A 20851-nucleotide genomic window follows, 5' to 3' on the forward strand; every position below is an offset into this window, starting at 1 on the left:
CCACGAGAAATTTTTTTCGAGAAAGTTGAAAATGATTAATGTTTATTTTTAAGCCTGCTTAAAATGGGATGATAATAAGATACAGAAATACTTTGGTTATCTTTTTTGAGAAACAAAGGAAAATGACGCTAAGATTAAAACCTATAATCAAAATAAAATAAAGAAACTGTTTTAAAATCGAAGCTTTACCAGAAATCTAACTAATAATGAAGGCTTAACATAACTGAATGTTTTTAAGCCGTTAGTCCCCCTCCACCCCCTAATAGAAAAAGCTGCGCACGCTTATGCATTAAACTCATAAGAAAATACTATAAATTTCATGAGGACAACATTGAAAGCAGCACTTTCGAGTGCAAAACACGTTAAAATCAAGTGTTTGGCTATGGAAATGGTTGTTCGCCATAATAGATGAATCTCAAGTAGATTTCTTATGATTTATATTATAGCACAGGTTCAAGTGCGAAACACTTGACAATAACGTGTGTATTATTTTCAGTGTATGTTTAAAAAATATCTCATCTCACTGCTAGGTAATTTGTTTTTTGGAAAATCCTGCATGCAAAAGTTTTTTTGCTCTTTTAAAAAAATGCTCTTGAGTCGTTGGTGAACCTGAAGTAATGGAGGTGATCCAATCAAATCTCAACAATTGTCACACAGTACAGCAACTGTTCTGGCAGTCGACAACAGAAACTGAGTGCCACGTTGCATTCATCGTAGAGCCATATTGAGTCCCTATCGATAACAGCAAGTGGACGTTATGAGTACATATCCCATACAGGAAATTGTTCGCGACCAAAATTAATGGGACTTTGACAAAAGCACACGACACCACAATGCCAACAAAATTGGAGGCAAGGAACAGACTGTACCCAGAATGATTGATAAATGGGAAAAATTGGACGCAAAGATCGTAATATTTACTTAGTAATCGACAGCCATAAGTCATTTATTTTCATCATTATAACTTATTTTGATGTATAAAGAAGAGGGGTTTAATCCCCCCACCCGCAATATAAAGAGTATTGATGTGGTTCTAAACTTCCTCATCGTCCCTTGAACCATAATACTGATATCTGGAAGCTAATAAAACAAGGTACATTACAGGGAACTGGATACCATTGGCGCGGGAGAAACTAATTGAAGTGATTTTTAGTACAGAACTTGGCAATAAATATCGATTTTTGGTAACCTGTAAGATTTTCCATGAAATTACTGTAATGTTCAAAAACTCGCATGGTACTGATCACAAAAAAACAAAACAACAACAAAATCGAACTCAGTCTCTACGCATCGCTCGATCGAGATAGAAGTGTTTTGTTTTCGGTCTGTTGGAAAAAGAACAGTGCAGTAATCCGCGTTCAAGGTTATTTTGCCATTCTCTGCCTCTTCGGTTTGGACTTTTATTTTCTTTTGTGCGTGTGTTAACCGTTAGGCCACATTCCTCAACCTTTTGTTCGTAAAGCGAGGATTGAACAATAACCAGCTATTTAAGCTGGACTGGTGCGTCGTGGGAAACGAGTATATAAGTGAAATCTACCTTTTTGATACATTTACGGCTTTTTCCCGTCTGCGCGGGTGCTGACCCCGTGCGTTGACGGTGTCGATGGCTTCCTCCCCGGATGGCCAAATGGAGATCGAGTCGACTCCTAAGGCTCTCCCCCGACCCAAACAATATCCAGAGCTCTCGACCGGTCCCTTTGTGGTCTTCTTTCGGCCCAAAACAAAATCGCTGAATCTATTACAGATTTCAAAAGACCTGACGGAACGGTTCTCGGCTGTGATCGAAATAAAAAAGGTCCGCTCAGACAGGCTGAGGGTCGTGCTGACTAACTCAAAGCAGGCAAACGATATTGCTTGCTGCGAGCACTTTACGAAGGACTATCACGTGTATATTCCAGCTGTGAAAGTACAGTCTGAAGGCGTTGTCACCGATGACAGTTTGACATGCGAGGATCTGCTGCAGTACGGGGTTGGCCGTTTCAGAGACCGCTTACTTCAGCCAGTGAAAATACTCGAGTGCAAGCGTTTGCACTCAGTAGTAGTTGCGGGGGATGGTTCAAAAACGTACCCCCAATCAAACTCTTATCGGTTGACCTTCGCTGGAACCGCTTTGCCAAATTACGTCCTCTTGCACAAGGTTCGTCTGCCTGTGCGTCTGTTTGTGCCGCGGGTCATGAATTGCACAAAGTGTAAACAATTGGGTCACACAGCCACCCATTGTAGCAATAAGGCCCGCTGTGGAAAATGCGGGGAGAATCATCTAGATGATTCGTGCAGTAAGAATGCTGAGAAGTGTCCTTACTGTGCAGAGAATCTGCATGATATCTCGGCATGTCCCGCGTACAAACTACGCGGGGATAAACTAAAACGTTCCCTTGCTGGACGATCCGAACGTTCTTTTGCAGAAATGCTAAAGAAAGCTACACCACCAACCTCAACAAACATCTATGCTCACTTGCCTCCTAACGAGGGCGAGGCTGATGACCCACAAGAGGGAACATCTACTAGGGCGCCTAGAAGTTATAGGAAGAGGAGGAACATTTCCTCTCCTAAAGTTCGTTGTAAAGGCCAGAAGGTATCCCTTGACGGGACTCAGAAAGTCACATCTATTGGAAGTGTTGCAACCAAACCGAAGCAATTAGCTCCTGGTCTCGGAGGATTAAACTCAGAGAAGGAGTTCCCAGCACTTCCCGGAACATCAAAAATCCCAAGTGTTCCTCTGTTTCAGTTCGAGAATAATCGCGGCACTGGAATTATCAAACTCTCGGACATTGTGGACTGGATAATAAAAACTTTCAATATAACTGATCCTATTAAAAGTCTTATGTTAGCTTTTCTCCCTACAGTAAGAACATTTTTGAAGCAGTTGACTGCTAAATGGCCCCTCCTTTCAGCGATTGTATCCCTCGATGGCTAACTCATCGAACGAGGTCACGGATTTGATCACTGTTCTACAGTGGAATTGCAGAAGTATTATCCCGAAAATCGATTCCTTCAAAATTTTAATAAATAATTTGAGTTGCGATGCATTTGCATTATGTGAAACTTGGTTAACTTCCGACATAGATCTCAACTTCCACGACTTTAATATTATTCGCCTGGATCGAGACACCCCCTATGGAGGAGTGCTTTTGGGGATCAAAAAGCGCTATTCCTTCTACAGAATTAACCTTCCCCTCGATAACAGGTATTGAAGTTGTCGCTTGTCAAGTAACAACCAAAGGCAAAGATCTTTGCATAGCTTCCATATATATTCTCCCCAACACCGCGATTGGGCATCGCCGGCTACATGACATCATAGAATCCCTGCCTGCACCGCGACTAGTTTTAGGCGACTTTAACTCTCACGGTGCGGAATGGGGTTGCCTTTATGATGATAACCGTTCCTCTTTAATTCACAATATTTGCGACAACTTCAACATGACAATTCTAAACACGGGTGAAATGACACGGATTCCTCCCCCACCAGCGCGCCCAAGCGCATTAGATTTATCCCTTTGCTCGACCTCGCTAAAGTTAGAATGCGCGTGGAAGGTAATCCCTGATCCCCACGGTAGCGACCATCTGCCGATCGTAGTCTCAATCAATAACGGCTCAAGGCCATTGGAAACAATCAATATTTCGTATGACCTCACACGAAATATCGATTGGAAGAGCTATGCTGCCGCGATATCCGACAACATCGAATCTACTCAAGAACTTCCTCCGGAGGAAGAGTACAGCTTTTTGGCTGGCTTGATTCTCGACAGCGCGAATGAAGCTGAGACTAAGCCAGTACCCGGCGCGAACATACAAAAACGTTCTCCCAATCCCTGGTGGGATAAAGAGTGCTCAGACGTGTACGCAGAGAAGGCCGCCGCGTTTAAGACCTTCCGGAACGACGGGTTACCCGCTAGTTTTCGACAGTACGCGACGTTAGACAAGCGAATGAAGAGTTTGATGAAAGCCAAAAAACGCGGTTATTGGCGCCGGTTCGTCGACGGATTAACGAGAGAAACATCGATGAGCACTCTTTGGGGAACAGCCCGACGTATGCGAAATCGAAACAGTACTAATGAGAGCGTGGAATATTCAAACCGTTGGATATTCGATTTCGCCAAAAAGGTTTGTCCGGATTCCGCCCCGGCACAGAAGATCTACCGCGCCGCGTCCCGTCACGATAACGCGAACGAAACACCTTTTTCGATGGTGGAGTTCTCACTTGCTCTCTTGTCGTGTAACAATAAAGCTCCAGGGCCAGACAGAATCAAATTCAACTTGTTGAAGAATCTGCCAGACTCTGCCAAGAGACGCTTGTTGAACTTATTTAATAAGTTTCTTGAGGCTAACATTGTCCCACACGATTGGAGGCAAGTGAAGGTCATCGCCATCCAAAAACCAGGAAAACCAGCCTCCGACCACAATTCGTATCGTCCGATCGCAATGCTGTCCTGTATCCGGAAGTTATTCGAGAAAATGATCCTATCCCGCCTCGACAATTAGGTCGAAGCAAATGGCTTACTGTCAGATACACAATTTGGCTTTCGCAAAGGCAAAGGGACGAACGATTGTCTTGCGTTGCTTTCAACCGAAATTCAAATGGCCTATGTTAGTAAAGAGCAGATGGCATCAGTGTTCCTAGATATAAAGGGGGCTTTTGATTCAGTTTCTATCAACATTCTTTCAGAGAAGCTGCACCAGCATGGTCTTTCAGCGACTTTAAACAACTTTTTACTAAACTTGTTGTCGGAAAAGCACATGCATTTTTCGCATGGTGACTTATCGACATCACGATTTAGCTACATGGGCCTTCCCCAGGGCTCATGTCTAAGCCCCCTGTTATACAATTTCTACGTCAACGACATTGATGAATGTCTTGACAATTCCTGCACGTTAAGACAACTTGCAGACGATGGCGTGGTGTCTGTTACGGGACCCAAAGCTGTCGATCTACAAGGACCATTACAGAATACCTTGGACAATTTGTCTGCATGGGCTATTAAGCTGGGTATCGAATTCTCCACGGAGAAAACTGAGCTAGTTGTATTTTCTAGGAAGCGTGAACCAGCACAACTACAGCTTCTATTAATGGGTCAAACTATAGCTCAGGTCTTCACAGTAAAATATCTAGGGGTCTGGTTCGACTCGAAAGGTACTTGGGGATGCCATATTCGGTATCTTAAACAGAAATGCCAGCAAAGGATCAACTTTCTTCGTACAATAACCGGAACGTGGTGGGGTGCCCACCTAGGAGACCTAATTAGGTTGTATCAAACAACGATACTGTCGGTAATGGAATACGGATGCTTCTGCTTTCGATCCGCCGCGAACATACATTTCATCAAACTCGAAAGAATTCAGTATCGTTGTTTGCGTATCGCCTTAGGGTGCATGCAATCGACCCATACGATGAGTCTCGAAGTCCTGTCGGGCGTTCTCCCGCCGAAACATCGATTTTGGGAACTCTCATATCGATTGCTCATTCGATGCGATATCTTGAACCCGTTGGTGATTGAAAATTTCGAAAGGCTTGTTGAGCTCAATTCTCAGACCCGTTTTATGTCCCTGTACTTTGACTACATGGCGCAAAATATTAATCCTTCTTCTTACAATCCCAACCGTGTGCATTTCATAAATACTTCTGAATCTACTGTTTTCTTCGACACATCCATGAAAGATGAGATTATTGGAATTCCGGACCATATACGCCCACAAGTGGTTCCAAATATTTTTTATAATAAATTCCGAGAAGTCGACTGTTCTAAGATGTTTTATACTGACGGATCAAACCTCGAAGGGTCCAATGGCTTCGGTATTTTCAATCAAAAGTTCACCGCCTCCTATAAACTCAGTGACCCTGCTTCAGTTTACGCCGCAGAACTAGCTGCTATTCAGTATACCCTTGGAGTCATTGACACATTACCCGCAGACCATTACTTCATCGTCTCGGTTAGTCTGAGTTCTATTGACGCTATTCGCTCGATGAAACATGGAAAGCATTCCTCGTATTTTTTGGGGAAAATACGGGAGCTACTGAGTGCTTTATCTGACAAATCTTTCCAGATTACCTTGGTGTGGGTCCCTTCTCATTGCTCCATTCCGGGCAATGAGAAGGCGGACTCCTTAGCTAAGGTGGGTGCCATTGAAGGTGACGTTTTTGAAAGACCAATTTGCTTCCACGAATTTTTCAGTATTACTCATCAGAGAACCCTCGAAAGTTGGCAAACCTCGTGGAGCAATGGGGAGCTAGGAAGGTGGCTACATTCGATAGTCCCTAAGGTATCGACGAAACCTTGGTTCAAGGGGATGGATGTGGGTCGTGACTTCATTCGTGTGATGTCCCGACTCATGGCGAACCATTACACGCTGGATGCACATCTCCGACGTATTGGGCTCGTGGAGAGTGGTATCTGCGCTTGTGGCGACGGTTATCACGATATAGAGCACATAGTCTGGGCGTGCACCGAGTACGGTTTCGCCAGGTCTCGGCTTATGGACACCCTCCGGGCCCGAGGAAGACCACCCAACGTCCCGGTTCGAGATGTGTTGGCAAGCCGCGATGTCCTCTATATGTCCCTTATATACACCTTCATAAAAACCATCAATATCCAACTTTAACTGCCCCTTTTTCCTTATCATTCTCAGAAACGCTCTCTTCCACCTGTACCATACACCCACGATGGTTTGATGCGACTCCAAGGCGACACAAAACATCCCTGTCGAATGAGCCAACAAACACGGGACCTAAAGCACGAACATCACACGCACAACTCGAAATGTAGCCAATCAACATCTGAGCCGCACTACGAAATCGTCTGGAGAAACCCCTGCCATCTCGAGAACGACCACCCGGCGTCCCAGTACATGATTCTTCCTGATGAAGACCACCCTGATTCTGTAATCCATCCGTTGATCTCCCGAAGTCTGAAACTGAAATAATGTTCTCCCCCTGCCATGTTTGTCCACCCTACTTCCCCTGACTCTTATACACAGAAGTAACACCCCTTCCCCCCCCCCTCCCCCAAATATCTTCATGAAGTATTTAGCTCTTCTTGCCTTTTCTAGTTTTAACTATTATATTATATGATCTCGTTGAAAATGCCCAACTCTACTACCACATAAAATAACTCTAATTAATGTCTCCGAATCTTTACAAAATTTAATCACGCCCTCTAATTATTTCTACTTTTAAGATAGTCGTAAAAATTTTCCCCCTTAGTTAAACATTATTTGCTCCAATAATCTCATTGCTAAAAATGTCAAACCATATTGCCATAAAAACTAAATGACCCCTCTAATCTTACGAAAATTATACTACCCCCTTGTGTATATGTATAGCTATAAATTAGCCTTAGTTTAATTTCAAAAATCAATATGTAAGCCCCTAGTTTTAAGTAATTTAAAATGTAAAACAAAACAAAATTGGCACCTTTAAGCTAACGCAAACCTGCCTTATCAAATAAACGAATTGAAAAAAAAAACAAAATCGAACTACAAATTCAATGAAATATAACAACAATTGCTTTTCACCATCACCGTCGTGCGATGTAACGTGGGATGTAACAGCTTCCAAGCATATCTCAAGTGCACACCGCAGCTATCAAACACATCCAAATGTACGTCGCATGCTGCACCACGAGTTGCGAGAGTATCTATAGGTATACTATTAGTTTTATGGATAGTTCCATACGTTCATCGATACTGACTGACGATGGATTATCTTTTCAATTACTTTTGTCGTACCGCTTCTTCTACCACATACACACTAGCGTGAAATTCGGCAAACATGCTCAATTTTCGCCTCGCGGATCCAATGAGAAACTTTTAGCCCCTCTGCTACGTTCATAACATCGCCGAATTGAAGTGTTGATTCAATTATTGGAATCTTGTTACGAAAGCAATTTCCGGTGGAAGTAGCTTGATTTCCCGTATACATTTAGCTCGTAAGAAATATGATCAAGCATTATTATGGTTTGTTAGATAGTTTACTGGTTCTGCAACAGATTCTATGGCCAATAAGAAATTAAATATTAGTTTAGAAATTATAGAAATTGGTAACAGCTTAGCTTTCGCATCCGCTTGGAAAATTTAATCAACTGCAAACGTTCCTAATAATTCATTAGTGTCAGCGGAACCCCCGGCACTACGTTTGCGAGTCTATCGTCGTTCATCTCGGCAGTCTGCTCTAATCTGATTGTTTCCCCCTAAATTGAATTTCGTGATGATGCTCTGCCATCGATCCACTTTCCCTAGCTATTAAATGAATATTCGAGTTTTTGATTGACAATTTAACGGCTTACCTTTCGATTAAGTAGATAGTCAGATTCTGCATTACACAGAATACGCCAACGCACAGGTCGGCCACTGCCAGGTTGGCCAGAAAAAAGTTCGTTATTGAGCGCAACCTCCGCGACATTGTCACCACCAGAATAACGAGCAGATTTCCTGGGGAAGGAAAACAAGAGAATAATGGAGAAATCATTAATTTACTTTTTCTTCGAATGTGAATGCGGCAACGGTTTTTTGTTCGTTTTCATAAATTTTCTATCCTTATGCGATGAACGTAAAATTTAACGTAACGTCTTTCGTTCCTAAAACTCAGCTCTCTGGCTGATTGCCACTTTTAAAAAGCCAGCATATACGTTGTAAAAATTATTCTAAGAAGCGGAATTTTCACCCAACCATCGATTACGACGCAACTTATCATGGTGTGGCATGACCAACAACTTGAGAGAGTGTGGTGAGTACCGAGTTCGCGTTTGATGTGAAACTTCTGAACTTATGGAACACAATTGGGTCACTAAGCTATATGACGTTTTTGCTTCGATCGATAAAGTTTAGGTTCAATATAAATAACGTAATTTTATTGTTAATAGTTCGACTGTACGGTTTATTTTGGCGTAGTAGACTTTTGGTGTTTTAGCGACTATTTGTTTTATAAATTCGACGTTTTGTCGTTAGGATACCATATCGTTAAGAAACGCCAATAGGTGCTAAGTCGAAATAAAGCCAAACAAATAAAATCACGGTGCTGCCGTGATTTTGTACTTTTCAAGTGACCTAGTATATGTTGTAGATCTTATCAAATGCAACGCAAAACAATGTATGAAAAATGTTGCACACCCTCAAAATCTTGATTAATTTGTTATAAACACTATGCGAATTTGAAATAAACCATAATTTTCCGTTTTCTCGCGAAAATTACGAAAATTGCTCAACATTCATTATGAGAAGTGTATTTGTTTCAATAACGATTTACAAAGAACAATAAATTCCGCACCTATCGACCTATTTGTCATCAAAATCGGTTGAAAAATGGCAGAGTTATTATTTTATTTTTTCAAAATAGAAACTTGCTACATGCACTCTCAAGGGGTTAGTCAGGCCTTGTCGCGCACTATAGGATTCTAAAATTTCATCTTCCGTTATTTCTTCAAATTTCTTTTACTTTCTTAGTAAAAAAATTGAGTAATTTTCATATTACATCTATCTATGTATCTATCTATCTATCTTTTTATGGAGTATTCAAAAAGTTTCAAGAAAACCCTGAGACGGGAAAAAGTGTCCAAAAACCCAAATGTCTCAGGGAACGGATTTGGGCTGTCATCACCTGACCCGCTAAAACAATTGCTCTTGCCCAGAACCTGATTCCTCCCCGGCACTACCTTACGGCATTACTTCGGGGAGGGGTTTTTATGAGCATAGCACCCACTCTAATTCTACTACATAGTAGTTCGTTCCTTCAGTAGGGTTACAGCCCCACTCCTCAACACATCACCAGTTCTCCACTATCCACATAGATTGGCATTTTCTGCATGGTAGTCGGAGAGCTGGCTGTGAATCGAGACTTAGTGCTCCTCCCTTACGAAGACAATCTGGGCGGCAAACTTCAGATTGTCTAATTCACCGAGCCCTTGGGCTCCCTTATGCTATTCCGCACCACGACTCGGCTCCCTTGTGCCAGTTAGCACCGCAACTCCCTTCTCGTACAATTCAGCGCCAATTACTGGACTTAGCCTACTCCGACGGAGAATTCCCCGCGAGAGAATTTCTCCCGAAACCGACCCAACCAGCCAGGTGTCGAGGTCAGTTCGGCAATTCCGGTGGAGCAGGGCGTCCGGTTCGCTGGTGCTCCGACGACCCGCGACTGGTGGTGTCTAGTCGCGGTCTACTCAGTCTAGTCCCCGACGGTGAATCTAGCCTACGCCGACGGAGAGTTCCCCGGCGAAGGAAGTTCTCCCGATACCTCTTTGGTTTTAACAACACAATTTCTTGAGCCCTTTGGCTCCCTCTCGTTACATTTCGCTCTATATTCCCGGTGAGCCATTCAGCTTCCATCCTTACTTGTCCGCGAACTACTTGGTCTAGCGCCCGGCAATGTATCTAGTCTACTTCGACGAAGAATTCACCGGCGAGGGATGTTATCCCGAAAACCGTGGGATAGATTTCTCCTGATACCGATGTTCGTTTCCGAGAGCCATTTAGCTCTACGCGTCGTCCCGATCTACTCGATCTAGTTCCCGGCGGTGGATCTAGCCTACTGAATTGGCCAGCCAGTAGGTGCTGAGGTCTATCCGGCGATTCCGGATGGAGCGTAGCTTCTAGTTCACCAGCGCCCCAACGACCCACTTCTAGCTGTGCGACGCGGTCTACCTCGGTCTAATCCCCGGCAGTGGCTCTAGCCTACTCACGAGCTACCCGGTAAGGTGTCGAGGCCGGTCCGGCGATTCCGGTGAAGCTTGACGTCCGGTTCACAGGCGCCCCGACGACCCAAACTCGGTGCTACGTCATGAACTACTCAACTGGTCCTCGGCGGTGGACCCAGTCTACACCGTCAGAGAGTTCCCCGGCGGCAGAATTTCCCTCGAAGCCCGATTTGTGGCTTCTTATTGGCCTCTTCGCCACTTCCTCTGCAGCTCGGAGAGTATGCTCGTAACCACTCTTTTGACAGCATCCCAGGTATGCTCGTCGTGGCACATATCTTCGACGATATTGTCCACTATCACAGCAGATATACCGCTACGAGCTCTTCGCACCTACGGCATTCGAAGACCACGTGTTCCGGTGTCTCCTGAACGATCGCACACTCCGGGCAAAGGGGGTAACGATGCATGTCCAAACCGATGCAAGTACTTCCGGAAGCCCAGACAAAAACTGCGCCAATTGGAAGTTCACCTCCCCATGCTTCCTATGCATCCAAGCCGACACATTTGGGATGAGTCGGTGGGTCCACCTTCCTTTCTCTGCGTTGTCCCACTCCTGCTGCCATTTAGCCAACGAGTCCGCTCGGACCAGTTTCCTTGCGTTACGTGCATTACTCCGCTGATAGCATTCCGCGCCCTCCGCCAGGGTAAGGCAGATGAGGACATTCCAGCGATAACGCATACTGCCTCCGACGATATCGTTCTGTAAGCAATCGCGACTCGTACGGCCATCAGCCGGAATGTCCTATTCAACTTTTCACGGATCCGCTTGGTTTTCAGCGCAGCACACCAGCTAAAAACCCCATATCGGAGTACCAATGACGAAATAGTAGATAGCAGACGTCTCGTGCTCTTTCTCGGGCCGCCGACGTTTGGCATGCGTTCGTTGCCTTCTCCGACTTTTCGCAGACCTAGTCGACGGTCGTCGATTATCACTCCCAAACTCCTCCGACGTCGATTTGCATCCGCTGAACCGCTTTGCATGTGTTGGCCAACAACACCTCCGTCTTGTGGTGAGCTATTTGCAGCTTGACCCCGGTCAGCCAGCTTTCGATCGCGTTTATTGTTTCCGTCATCGACCCCTCCACTTCTTCAAATGTCTCACCCATCACCGCTAGTGACAAGTCATCGAAACCCACTATTTTCAATTTCCTGGACAACCACAGTGCTAGGACTCCATCGTACATCCCGTTTCAAGGAGTTGGGCCGAGAATGGAGCCCTGGCGAACGCCCGTTCTGACTTGAATTGACTTCTACCCTTCGCTTGTCTCGTACAGCAGCACTCTGCTCTGGAAGTAGCTCCTCAGGATCTGGCACAGATAGTCGAGAACCTTAATTCTGTGCAGCGCTGCAGCGATGGCTTCCCAGCTGGCGCTGATAAATGTATTCTTCACATCTATCGTAACCACAGCGCAGTATCGATCTCCTCTTCGCTTCTGTCTGGATGCCTTCTCAGCACTCTCGAGCACTGTCCGAATTGCATCCACTGTCGATGCTCCTTTGCGGAATCCGAACTGCACCTTAAACAGTCCGCGCTCACCTTCCGTGAATTTCGTCAACCTGTTAAGGATGATCCTTTTCAGATCAGGGCTGGAGTCGTCGAGCACTTCATTTTCGCAGTCACGATACGGAATACGTTGTCCAGGGATTGGTGTCTACAACTCGGCACAGTTCCAGTCTGACTTGCTAAGTCTGATTTCCCGTGGTAAAATGGGCCTAGCTTCCCGAAAAGGTGCCTTGCACTCTTCTCTATCTGTCTCCAAGCTTTTTCTCTGAGCCCGCCTTCTGGTTCTGAAACAAGCAACGCGTAGCGTATTAAGCATTTCGTTCCACCAGTAAGCTTAACGCCGTTTAATGCATAGTATTGTGGCGTCACAAGCCGCCACAATCCTTCTTATTAGGTCAACCCCATCCACGCTTTCGGTCCCGCCGTTCGGCCGAAGTGTCTCAACGAAGCGGTCTTTGTGCAAGGTTTTTGTCTTCCACTTTCGCTCACCCGGGCATCCTTCTCTTTACTGCAGCAGTGTTCCTTTGACCGATACGGTAGCGAATCGCCTGGTGGTCGCTATGCGTATACGTTTTGCATACTCTCAATTAAATGTTCGCCGTTATTGACGGACTACAGAATGTGACGTCTATGATAGACTCGCACCCGTCTCTCCGAAATGTGCTAACAGATCCTTCATTGTACAATCGTACGTCTAACTTCGCTAGAGCTTATTGTAGAATACACCCGTTTGTGTTGGTTACTCTACTGCCCCACTCCACAGCCCACGCGTTGAAGTCACCGCCAAGGACTACCGTCTTCCGACCGATCAGCTGCTCGGTTAACTGCTCCAGCATTAGGCTGCTTTACTGTCCACCTTGGAGGAGCATAACAGCAGCACAAGAAGATGCCGTTGATTTTGGCAATCACGAAGACCTCGTATGAGCGTTCTATCACCCCTTAAGGATTTTTTTTATGAACGTGTCCACTTAAGAAAGGAAAAAACAAAGACTCACGTCCAAACAAGGAATATATAAAAATTCCATCAACGGCTGGATATGTCGTTAGCTTCTGCCGATAGGCTTTGAGGGCAGACATCAACATACCCCTCCATAACTCTTTCACTACCAACTGTCTGGTGGTGACTGAGTTAGGAAATAGGGGCAAATAGTGATAATAAATATTTCAAGCCTTGAGCGCAGTCCACTGGACCTAAAAATAGATAACGAGAGAGATTTGGCCCGATCGGTGAGAGGGAGAGGTGACGATCTGCTTATAGGGGATATTGGGAGTCGATGGGTCAATTAGGAGGTATTGGAGGCTGCAGCGGTGATCACAAAAACTGTTGGGAACATGTGATGGCATCATCACAGTTCCTCAATGGCGGTGTGGTTAACGCACCCAACTAGAGACTGGGAGCAGATTCGATTCCCGCTTGAGGACATATCTTTTCCAATAAAGGTGAATTTTCACCGTTTCTTCATTCTCACCGCTCCGATCATTCTATCTCTGTCTATTTTCCAGTAGACACGTTCATAAAAAATCCTTAAGAAAGGAAAAAAAAACAAAGACTCACGTCCTAACAAGGAATATATAAAAGTTCTATCACTTCTTGAATGGGGAATCTGCCCATAACTTGAATCGCAACTGACCCCAATCTCTCCGCCACCCAGTTACCGTTATCAGGGGGGACTTCATATGGCTCGCCGATCAAAGCGACATCACACATAGTTTCTGTCGTAGACTGCCACGAGAGTTGCTGTACGGTGTCACAGTAATTCAGATTTATCTGGGTTATCTCCATTAGCGTTGGCCTGCAGTCGCCTTCTTTTAGGCAGGGTATTAAAAGCCACCCGTTTGATGGCCGTTTACGTCCGCTGGGGTGTAAAGCTGGCACTTCGGCCTCTGCATGCAGTATCTCGTCTCGCCGTATTTCCAGCACATCCCGGATCTATCCGGGCCTTTGCAAGCCCCTTCTAAATGCCCAAAGCCCAAACACTTGAAGCATTTCTCCACGAGTAAATTCGTGGGGCGGCTCTCAATAGGAATCTCGACCATCCAACCGTAACTTTGCCTACCTTCAGTGCCTTGTCTGCATCGGTTACCGGTAAATGTATCATCGCTGTCTGAGTTCCTCCGTTTCCGTTCTATAACCGGATCGTCATGGGCACCTTGCCCCGGTTACATTGCTGCTTCAGTGTACCTCTAAGCTCGTCTTCCGTCGTAAGTTCTTCAAGTTTCTTGACACAATCACCATCTCCAGGTTTAAGGATTTAACTTCTGCCTTTTCAGCCATTGATTTGGTGATAGTCTACTGCAAGGTGGAGCTGCTAGTCGTGGGATTCTTCTTCAGCTCGAGGAGCATCTCGCCTTTTTGAGTACGCCCGACTCTTAACACTTTTCTCCCCAAATCCTTCAGCTCTGGGTCCTCTCAGACCTTCTTGAGCAGCGTTGCATACGTCGTCCCGTCATTGACTTTGACGAACCCGGCTTCTCGTGTTGGCGCCCTCCTGACGAGCTGAGGTTTTTTTCTTTCCTCGTCTGGTCCCCTTTTCGCTCCTCATTCTTTTTTTGCTGTTTCCCGTGTTTCTTCTTCCTACCTACAACGGTACTTCAGCTTTCTCCCTGTTGAGTGGCGTCCTTTCCTTCGTCAACAATAACGTCCTCGAGCAAATACCTCTTTGGCCCACCTAGTCTTTCGTTTCCTGGCGAGGATCTTGTCCTCGTTGGAGCCATGGGAACTGGCGTGTTCTCCACTCCAATCTGCTTCTCCTTACCCTGTTTCGGAGGGGCTAGGAAGCTAGTAGCCTTAGCCGACGCCAAAGCTCGCTCCACTACATCCGCCCTCCACGTTGCCGTGTCATACTCCTTCACGGCAGACAGTAGCGCCTTTCTGATTCTGATGATCATCTCTTTAATGTCCTTATGGACATTGTCTCTCGCGCCCACAAACTTGTGGAGCTCCTCCATCAAGTACTTCGCTGCCACTACTTTTGTCGTCTGTGAGGTGTAACCCATCTTGCTCTGCTCTGGCTGCTACTGTTGATATTGCTGCTGCTTCCCCTCCTCCTGCTCTTGCTGAATGACTTCAGCTGCTTCTGGTGGTGGTGATCTCACCAAACTATCACTGGCGAACGTATTCGCCGCGCCTGCTCCGTATGTGTGGGTTGCTTTGTTTTGCTATATTTTAGTGGGTCCCAACTCCGGACCGCTATCTCCGATCGTTGTACATAATCGCCTCTTTTGATCTCATGATTATCTATACTACTAAAATCTTAGCAGCAGGGTGGTCATGCTTGGGTTGACACTATCCTTGGAGTAGTGTTCAGAGCGGGATCGGCGTAAAATCGGAAATGCTTCAACCGAACCCAGTACCACCAACTAAATGGTAACGAGTTTGGAACGTACCCGAAGACCTGCCAGGGTTTTGTCGGGACGGAGGCGGCTGCCCTGTTGGCCTACTCGCCATTTCAAATCGGTGTCATGCTTCCTTACTCATGGAGTAGAACAGCACGCCTATCAGCCCAAAGTCGTCGTCCAATTCGTAATCCGTGTCTGTCCGTTGACGTTTGCCATGGTCAGTATGCCATAATCACGATATTACTAGCGTCGATTCGGATGTGCCGGTAGGTCTAGAGTGCTTTTATTGCTAAGATTACTGGAATCTTAGGATTTTAGCAGAAGCGGCCCAGACTCGCTTTATCGGAGCTGCTTTCGGAGTTGTGCTGCTTTTTAGAGGTTTAGCAGAGCCCCGTCCAAACCCCACCCTAGCAAGACTCCCCAGCTCGCAGTAGGTCCGGGTTAAGCACCTAGACACAGCTGTTCTTTCTAACTCCTAACTCCCAAACCCATTCCATCAATATTTTAAAATATAATCATATGAAGATAACATTGAACTCATGCTGATTAAGCTAATTAAAAATTGTACTCTTTTGTTTAATGTAAATCAGCGTCTACTTTCGTGTTAGTCGTGAGATACTTGCTAAGTACAATAAGAATATAATAGACATTTCCAGCTAATGAATCATAGGTTGGGGAAATGAGAAAAGCACAATCGCACCATTAGGTGGATTAAAACAGGTTTTTAATTAGTAATTAGCGATCTCGAATTCTTAAACTTTACCATTCATCCTAAATCTGCCATTTTGAAATTTTCGAATCTTAGAACGGATTAATAATCGACCCCGAAAACCCTCAAAACCATATTCAGCTTCACCTTCAATTTCGAAAAACACGCTTTAAAAAAAAACAATAAATGAATAGTAACCGTATTTCATAAATTGATAATAGTGGGAAGTTAAGTTTTTTTAACCCTTGCGATTAAAAATAAATCGCAAATATTTCAATTTTTTCCATTTCACGAACAAAAATCAAAACGTGACCCATTTCTGTCTACAGGCCCCTATAAATTCTGCTTTCTTTTTGCAAGTAAATAATCGGATCGCATTAAATAGTGTGTTAATAGAAATTAAGTTTTAATAATCACTTACCGAAGAAGCAACAGCAGAACACCAGCGAGTACAGCGTAATGAAAATCACTCTCACATCGGTCCGATCAAATATAAACTCTTTCTGTACAAAGTTATTCAAGGGAAAACTGAAGTTTTCCGTTCCGACGCTGTTGCCACTTCCAGCCAGGCTCAGATCCAGCGCTGACCCGTTCAGGCTGAATAGCGACGTTGGTGGTGACGAATTCACGAATAAATTGTTGGCACTGAAATTACCCCCAAGACTGCTGCTGCTGCTGTTGTTATTGTTATTCACTAGCCCGCTATTGCTGATACGATATCCTGGCGGAGGAGCAGATACCCCGCTGAGTGGCACAAAGCTGGTTGATACCCCACCGGGCACACTGACACTTCCATTGGTTGCGTTCAAATAACTCAGACTAGCATTGAACAAACCCATCATACTCAACGAGCTGATATTCATGTAGTCGATGAATTTAAGCGATGACATTTTTGATCGTTCCTCTGCAGTACAGCACAGCGTAGGACGCAGTAATTGAAATCCTGTGGGTTATTGGTCAGTGGTTGTTCAGCTTCGCGTCAAGACACCGCGCACCGAGCTTTCTTCTGTTATCAGCGCCCACTCCACTACTGTTTGTATCACAATCATTAATCTCACCGAAAGGATGCGAAAATTGCACGAAGCACATGAGGAAGTAAATTGCTTCCCGATTAGATCTACTTATCACACTTGTCGAAGCAGTAGCGGATAATTGAAGAATTTCATTACGCGTGCCACCACTGTTCATGATTCAATGGAAAAACAGCCTTGTTTCCGTATTTATAGTTGATTAGCTTTGCGGTGGTTTGCTGACACGTATCCGGGCCTGAAATAGATACGGTAAGGGAAAAGGATACTGTTAACAACATTTTTATGTAATACAAAAACAAAACTAGAATAATATAATTTTGGTAATTTTACGAATACATTACAGTAGCATATAAACTATTATTGTGATGGAAAATCTATTTAAAAAATATTTTAAAGCAATTACAGACTAAAAAATTATAACGTTTGAAGGCAATTTCGAACTTTATGAAATTGTTTTGAAAACTGCCATAGTATGTACACCCTTCCCTCACATTAAGAATGTTCTACGAACATGGATCAGGTCTCCATCGTAAATGCTATGAAACGATTCGAACCGTACTTGCACGACTTTTTTTCTCTTGTTTATTTAACACGGTGCTATGCGTGAATACAACTGAGCCGTGGGTCTTTTAAGATTTTTACAGTGGGTAAAAATTTAAAACTAACTTTCAACTGTCCGTAAGGTCTTGTTGACGCAGCCTGCTGCTGCGTGTTGAGATCCTCTTTCTTGGTGGTGAAACATTAGGTGCGTTGTCTGCCGCACCTTGAGTGTCATTCGGTCCGTCTTCTCTTGCGTTTTTGTTCACGTCCATGTCGTCATCCGTACTGGGGTGTCATTACGCATCTCGATTCGATCAAAATTCTATCGACTCGACCTTGTTTTGCATTATGTATTTCGAACCGAGCTCGAAAGTTAAATTTCGCTCGAGTTCGTTCTAAGAAGTACAAGGTTATCTAGAAGTATTGGCATTATGGAACCATAACAATCAAAGTCGAAAGCGACTCGAGTTGAACGTATTTGCTCAATAGTTTTATTGCTGTCGACTGTCGTTCGAGATTATGATTTGTGTTTTTATTTCATGTCATTCTTTAAATTGGTTAACAATCGGAATACTTAGAGGATATAAAATTACCCAAAAGGTGCAAAAAGCTCCCACGTACCTTGAGCTACTATATGTTATATCTATTTTCACCTTCAGGAACATATTTTTTTTTGGAAAAAGTAATACCAAATATTGATAATAAATTATCCTACACTAAGTAATAATAAAAAAGTGTTAAAACAAATCGATGGAGCAAAGTGAAGACACCTTGACTTGTCTAATCGCTATTTGATAGATGTATAGAATCACAATCATTCTTGATTTCAAAGTGGTGATTTAAACAATTTTATATTCTAATTGATGCATTTGTTCCCGACTATACCTTAATTGTGTTCAATATCACAATATAGCCTTAAATTCAATGTTATAATGTACGTTTTATACATCAACAGAATTAGGTGTTATATCGTCATTTGTATTAAATGCATGAAACACTTCATTTTGATTGTGTTCTCCCTATCTCTAGTTGTGTGCTATAACAAAATAATTAACTAACAAGCACACGGAAAACCCCACAAACACGAAAACGAATTTTTGTTTTGACTATTTTAACGAACTAGTTTTTGCTTTTGGAAGCTATTAATTTCCTGAAAAAAACCCTGAAAACCAAAATTTTAATGCAAAATTAGCCATTTTTATTGAAAAAGGCAGATTGCTCGCTATGATCATTTTCCAAAAGATTTGATAAAAGCGGTTTCGAAGTTTTGTTGCTTTAAACAATTATTTATTAGATATTAAATGTTATTTAATCTAAGAATAATTGTTAATAACTCATTCTGCAGATAATACATTCCATCATGCGACTGGGGTCCGAATAAGAGACACTACCAGCTAGGCATTTCGATGTTTCGGTGCTTCAACTTAAACAGCGAGATATATAAAAAATTTGGTGGTAAGAAGTTCAAGAATACAATTATATCAAACTATAATGATGCCCAGGCATTAAAAAAGGCGGTGAGGGTGAGTGACGTGAACAAATTATGAACATGTTTGGGTCAATTTATTTACCACTATGACTATTTTTATTCTGTGAATTTGACGCTCATCGGAGAAAAAAAAACAAACTGCAATTTTGTTTACACTGAAAAAAATTCTTAGATGGAATTAATGTTATCATACGATGAAGAAAATCATTACTCGTTTTCTGCAACGAAGCATTTTCGTGCTTTGTAAATAGTTCGTTTCGTCTAATTCACGAACTGAAAAATGGCATCTTGATGAACGAAAAGTTGAGTAGTTTTACATATATATTGTACGGGTTTTTGGAAGGTCAAATTTACAGTCACAATTTTAATTCCTACCAAAAAAATTTCTTGCATTCTTAGCACAAAATAATTGACTATAGATTTTTTTTTTTCAAGTTATGAGTTTTTGAATTTTCTGAATTGGACCATTTTTTAACCACTGATAACTCGGAAACTCTTAGTTGTACCGAAAAATTTATTAATAATAAACATTTTTCGAATTTCGAATGAGCTCCCAATAAAAATCAGACGTAGTTTTTTGTTATTTATGTCATGAATTATGCAAATGTTAGAAACATATTGAAAAAATAAACTTGGACTAATAAGTTTTTTATTCTATGAAAACATTTATAATTATATCGAGAACCTTATTACTTTACGAGATATTTCAATTAAAGCTGGCCCATAACATGACGTTTTATGTAAAATTGTCCTTTTTAATGCTATAATTGTAATATCTCGCAAAATATTTTGAGATCCACCGCAAAATTTTTACACAATATTTTTAACATGATTTTTATTCTTTGAAGAAAAAATAAGCAAAAAAAATATCCAACCTTCAAAAAAAATTCTCAATTTTTCCGGCAAGCTCATGTGAAAATGCAACTTTTTATATTTAATATTTTTTCCATGCATCAAATACTTCCCGAACTATCAGCGATTGAAACATGTTCAATTTTTCTAACTTCAAATGTTGATAGCTCCTTGATAGATAGATACCTTGAAGTAAATATTATATTCAGCCATAACAAAAATACCTGTCAAATATTGTTAGCTAAAAAAAGCAAGAACAAAATTAGAATAACTAAAATTTTATTTGCAAATCTGACGTTGGTTGGCCCGTACAGTGCATAAAAGTTATCATCGATATCTAAAACATTTTTCGTGAATGAAACTAATTGATTTGTTCTTTTATCAATTGGTTTATATAGTATAAATATTTTTGGAAAGGGTAAATATATTTTTCGTACATAAAAGGAAAAAAAATCGTACTTCCATATTACATCGGATCTTTTTGGATCGATGTTTGACAACATCGATTTTCTTTCAAAGTGCTCACCCCTATTGTATACTAGAAAAAAATTGTTATATTTGCGAAACTTATCCATATATATTTCGATAAGAAGCAACTAAAAACTAATTAAATTGAAACTATTCCTATATTTTACCAAAGATGGTTTTATGAAACTTATTCGTAGCAGAATTAAAAATATTTTTTCTCAGTGTATACTCTTA

The 20851-nt window shown here is 42.7% G+C and overlaps 1 protein-coding gene across 2 annotated transcripts in view; it reads right to left on the bottom strand.

Moving 5' to 3' along the window:
* Window positions 1-20851, bottom strand: part of LOC131681595 (trissin receptor) — a 267645-nt gene that overhangs the window by 71827 nt on the left and 174967 nt on the right. For both annotated transcript variants that reach the window (XM_058962486.1, XM_058962485.1), the window contains exons 3-4: window positions 16659-17503; window positions 8280-8424 (exon numbers count right to left, since the gene is read on the bottom strand). In XM_058962486.1, the coding sequence (XP_058818469.1) occupies window positions 8280-8424; window positions 16659-17127 (614 nt within the window). In that variant the 5' untranslated portion in view covers window positions 17128-17503. The remainder of the gene's footprint in view (window positions 1-8279; window positions 8425-16658; window positions 17504-20851) is intronic.

Source organism: Topomyia yanbarensis, chromosome 2 (genome assembly GCF_030247195.1).
Source record: "Topomyia yanbarensis strain Yona2022 chromosome 2, ASM3024719v1, whole genome shotgun sequence".
NCBI classification, from domain to species: Eukaryota; Metazoa; Arthropoda; class Insecta; order Diptera; family Culicidae; genus Topomyia; species Topomyia yanbarensis.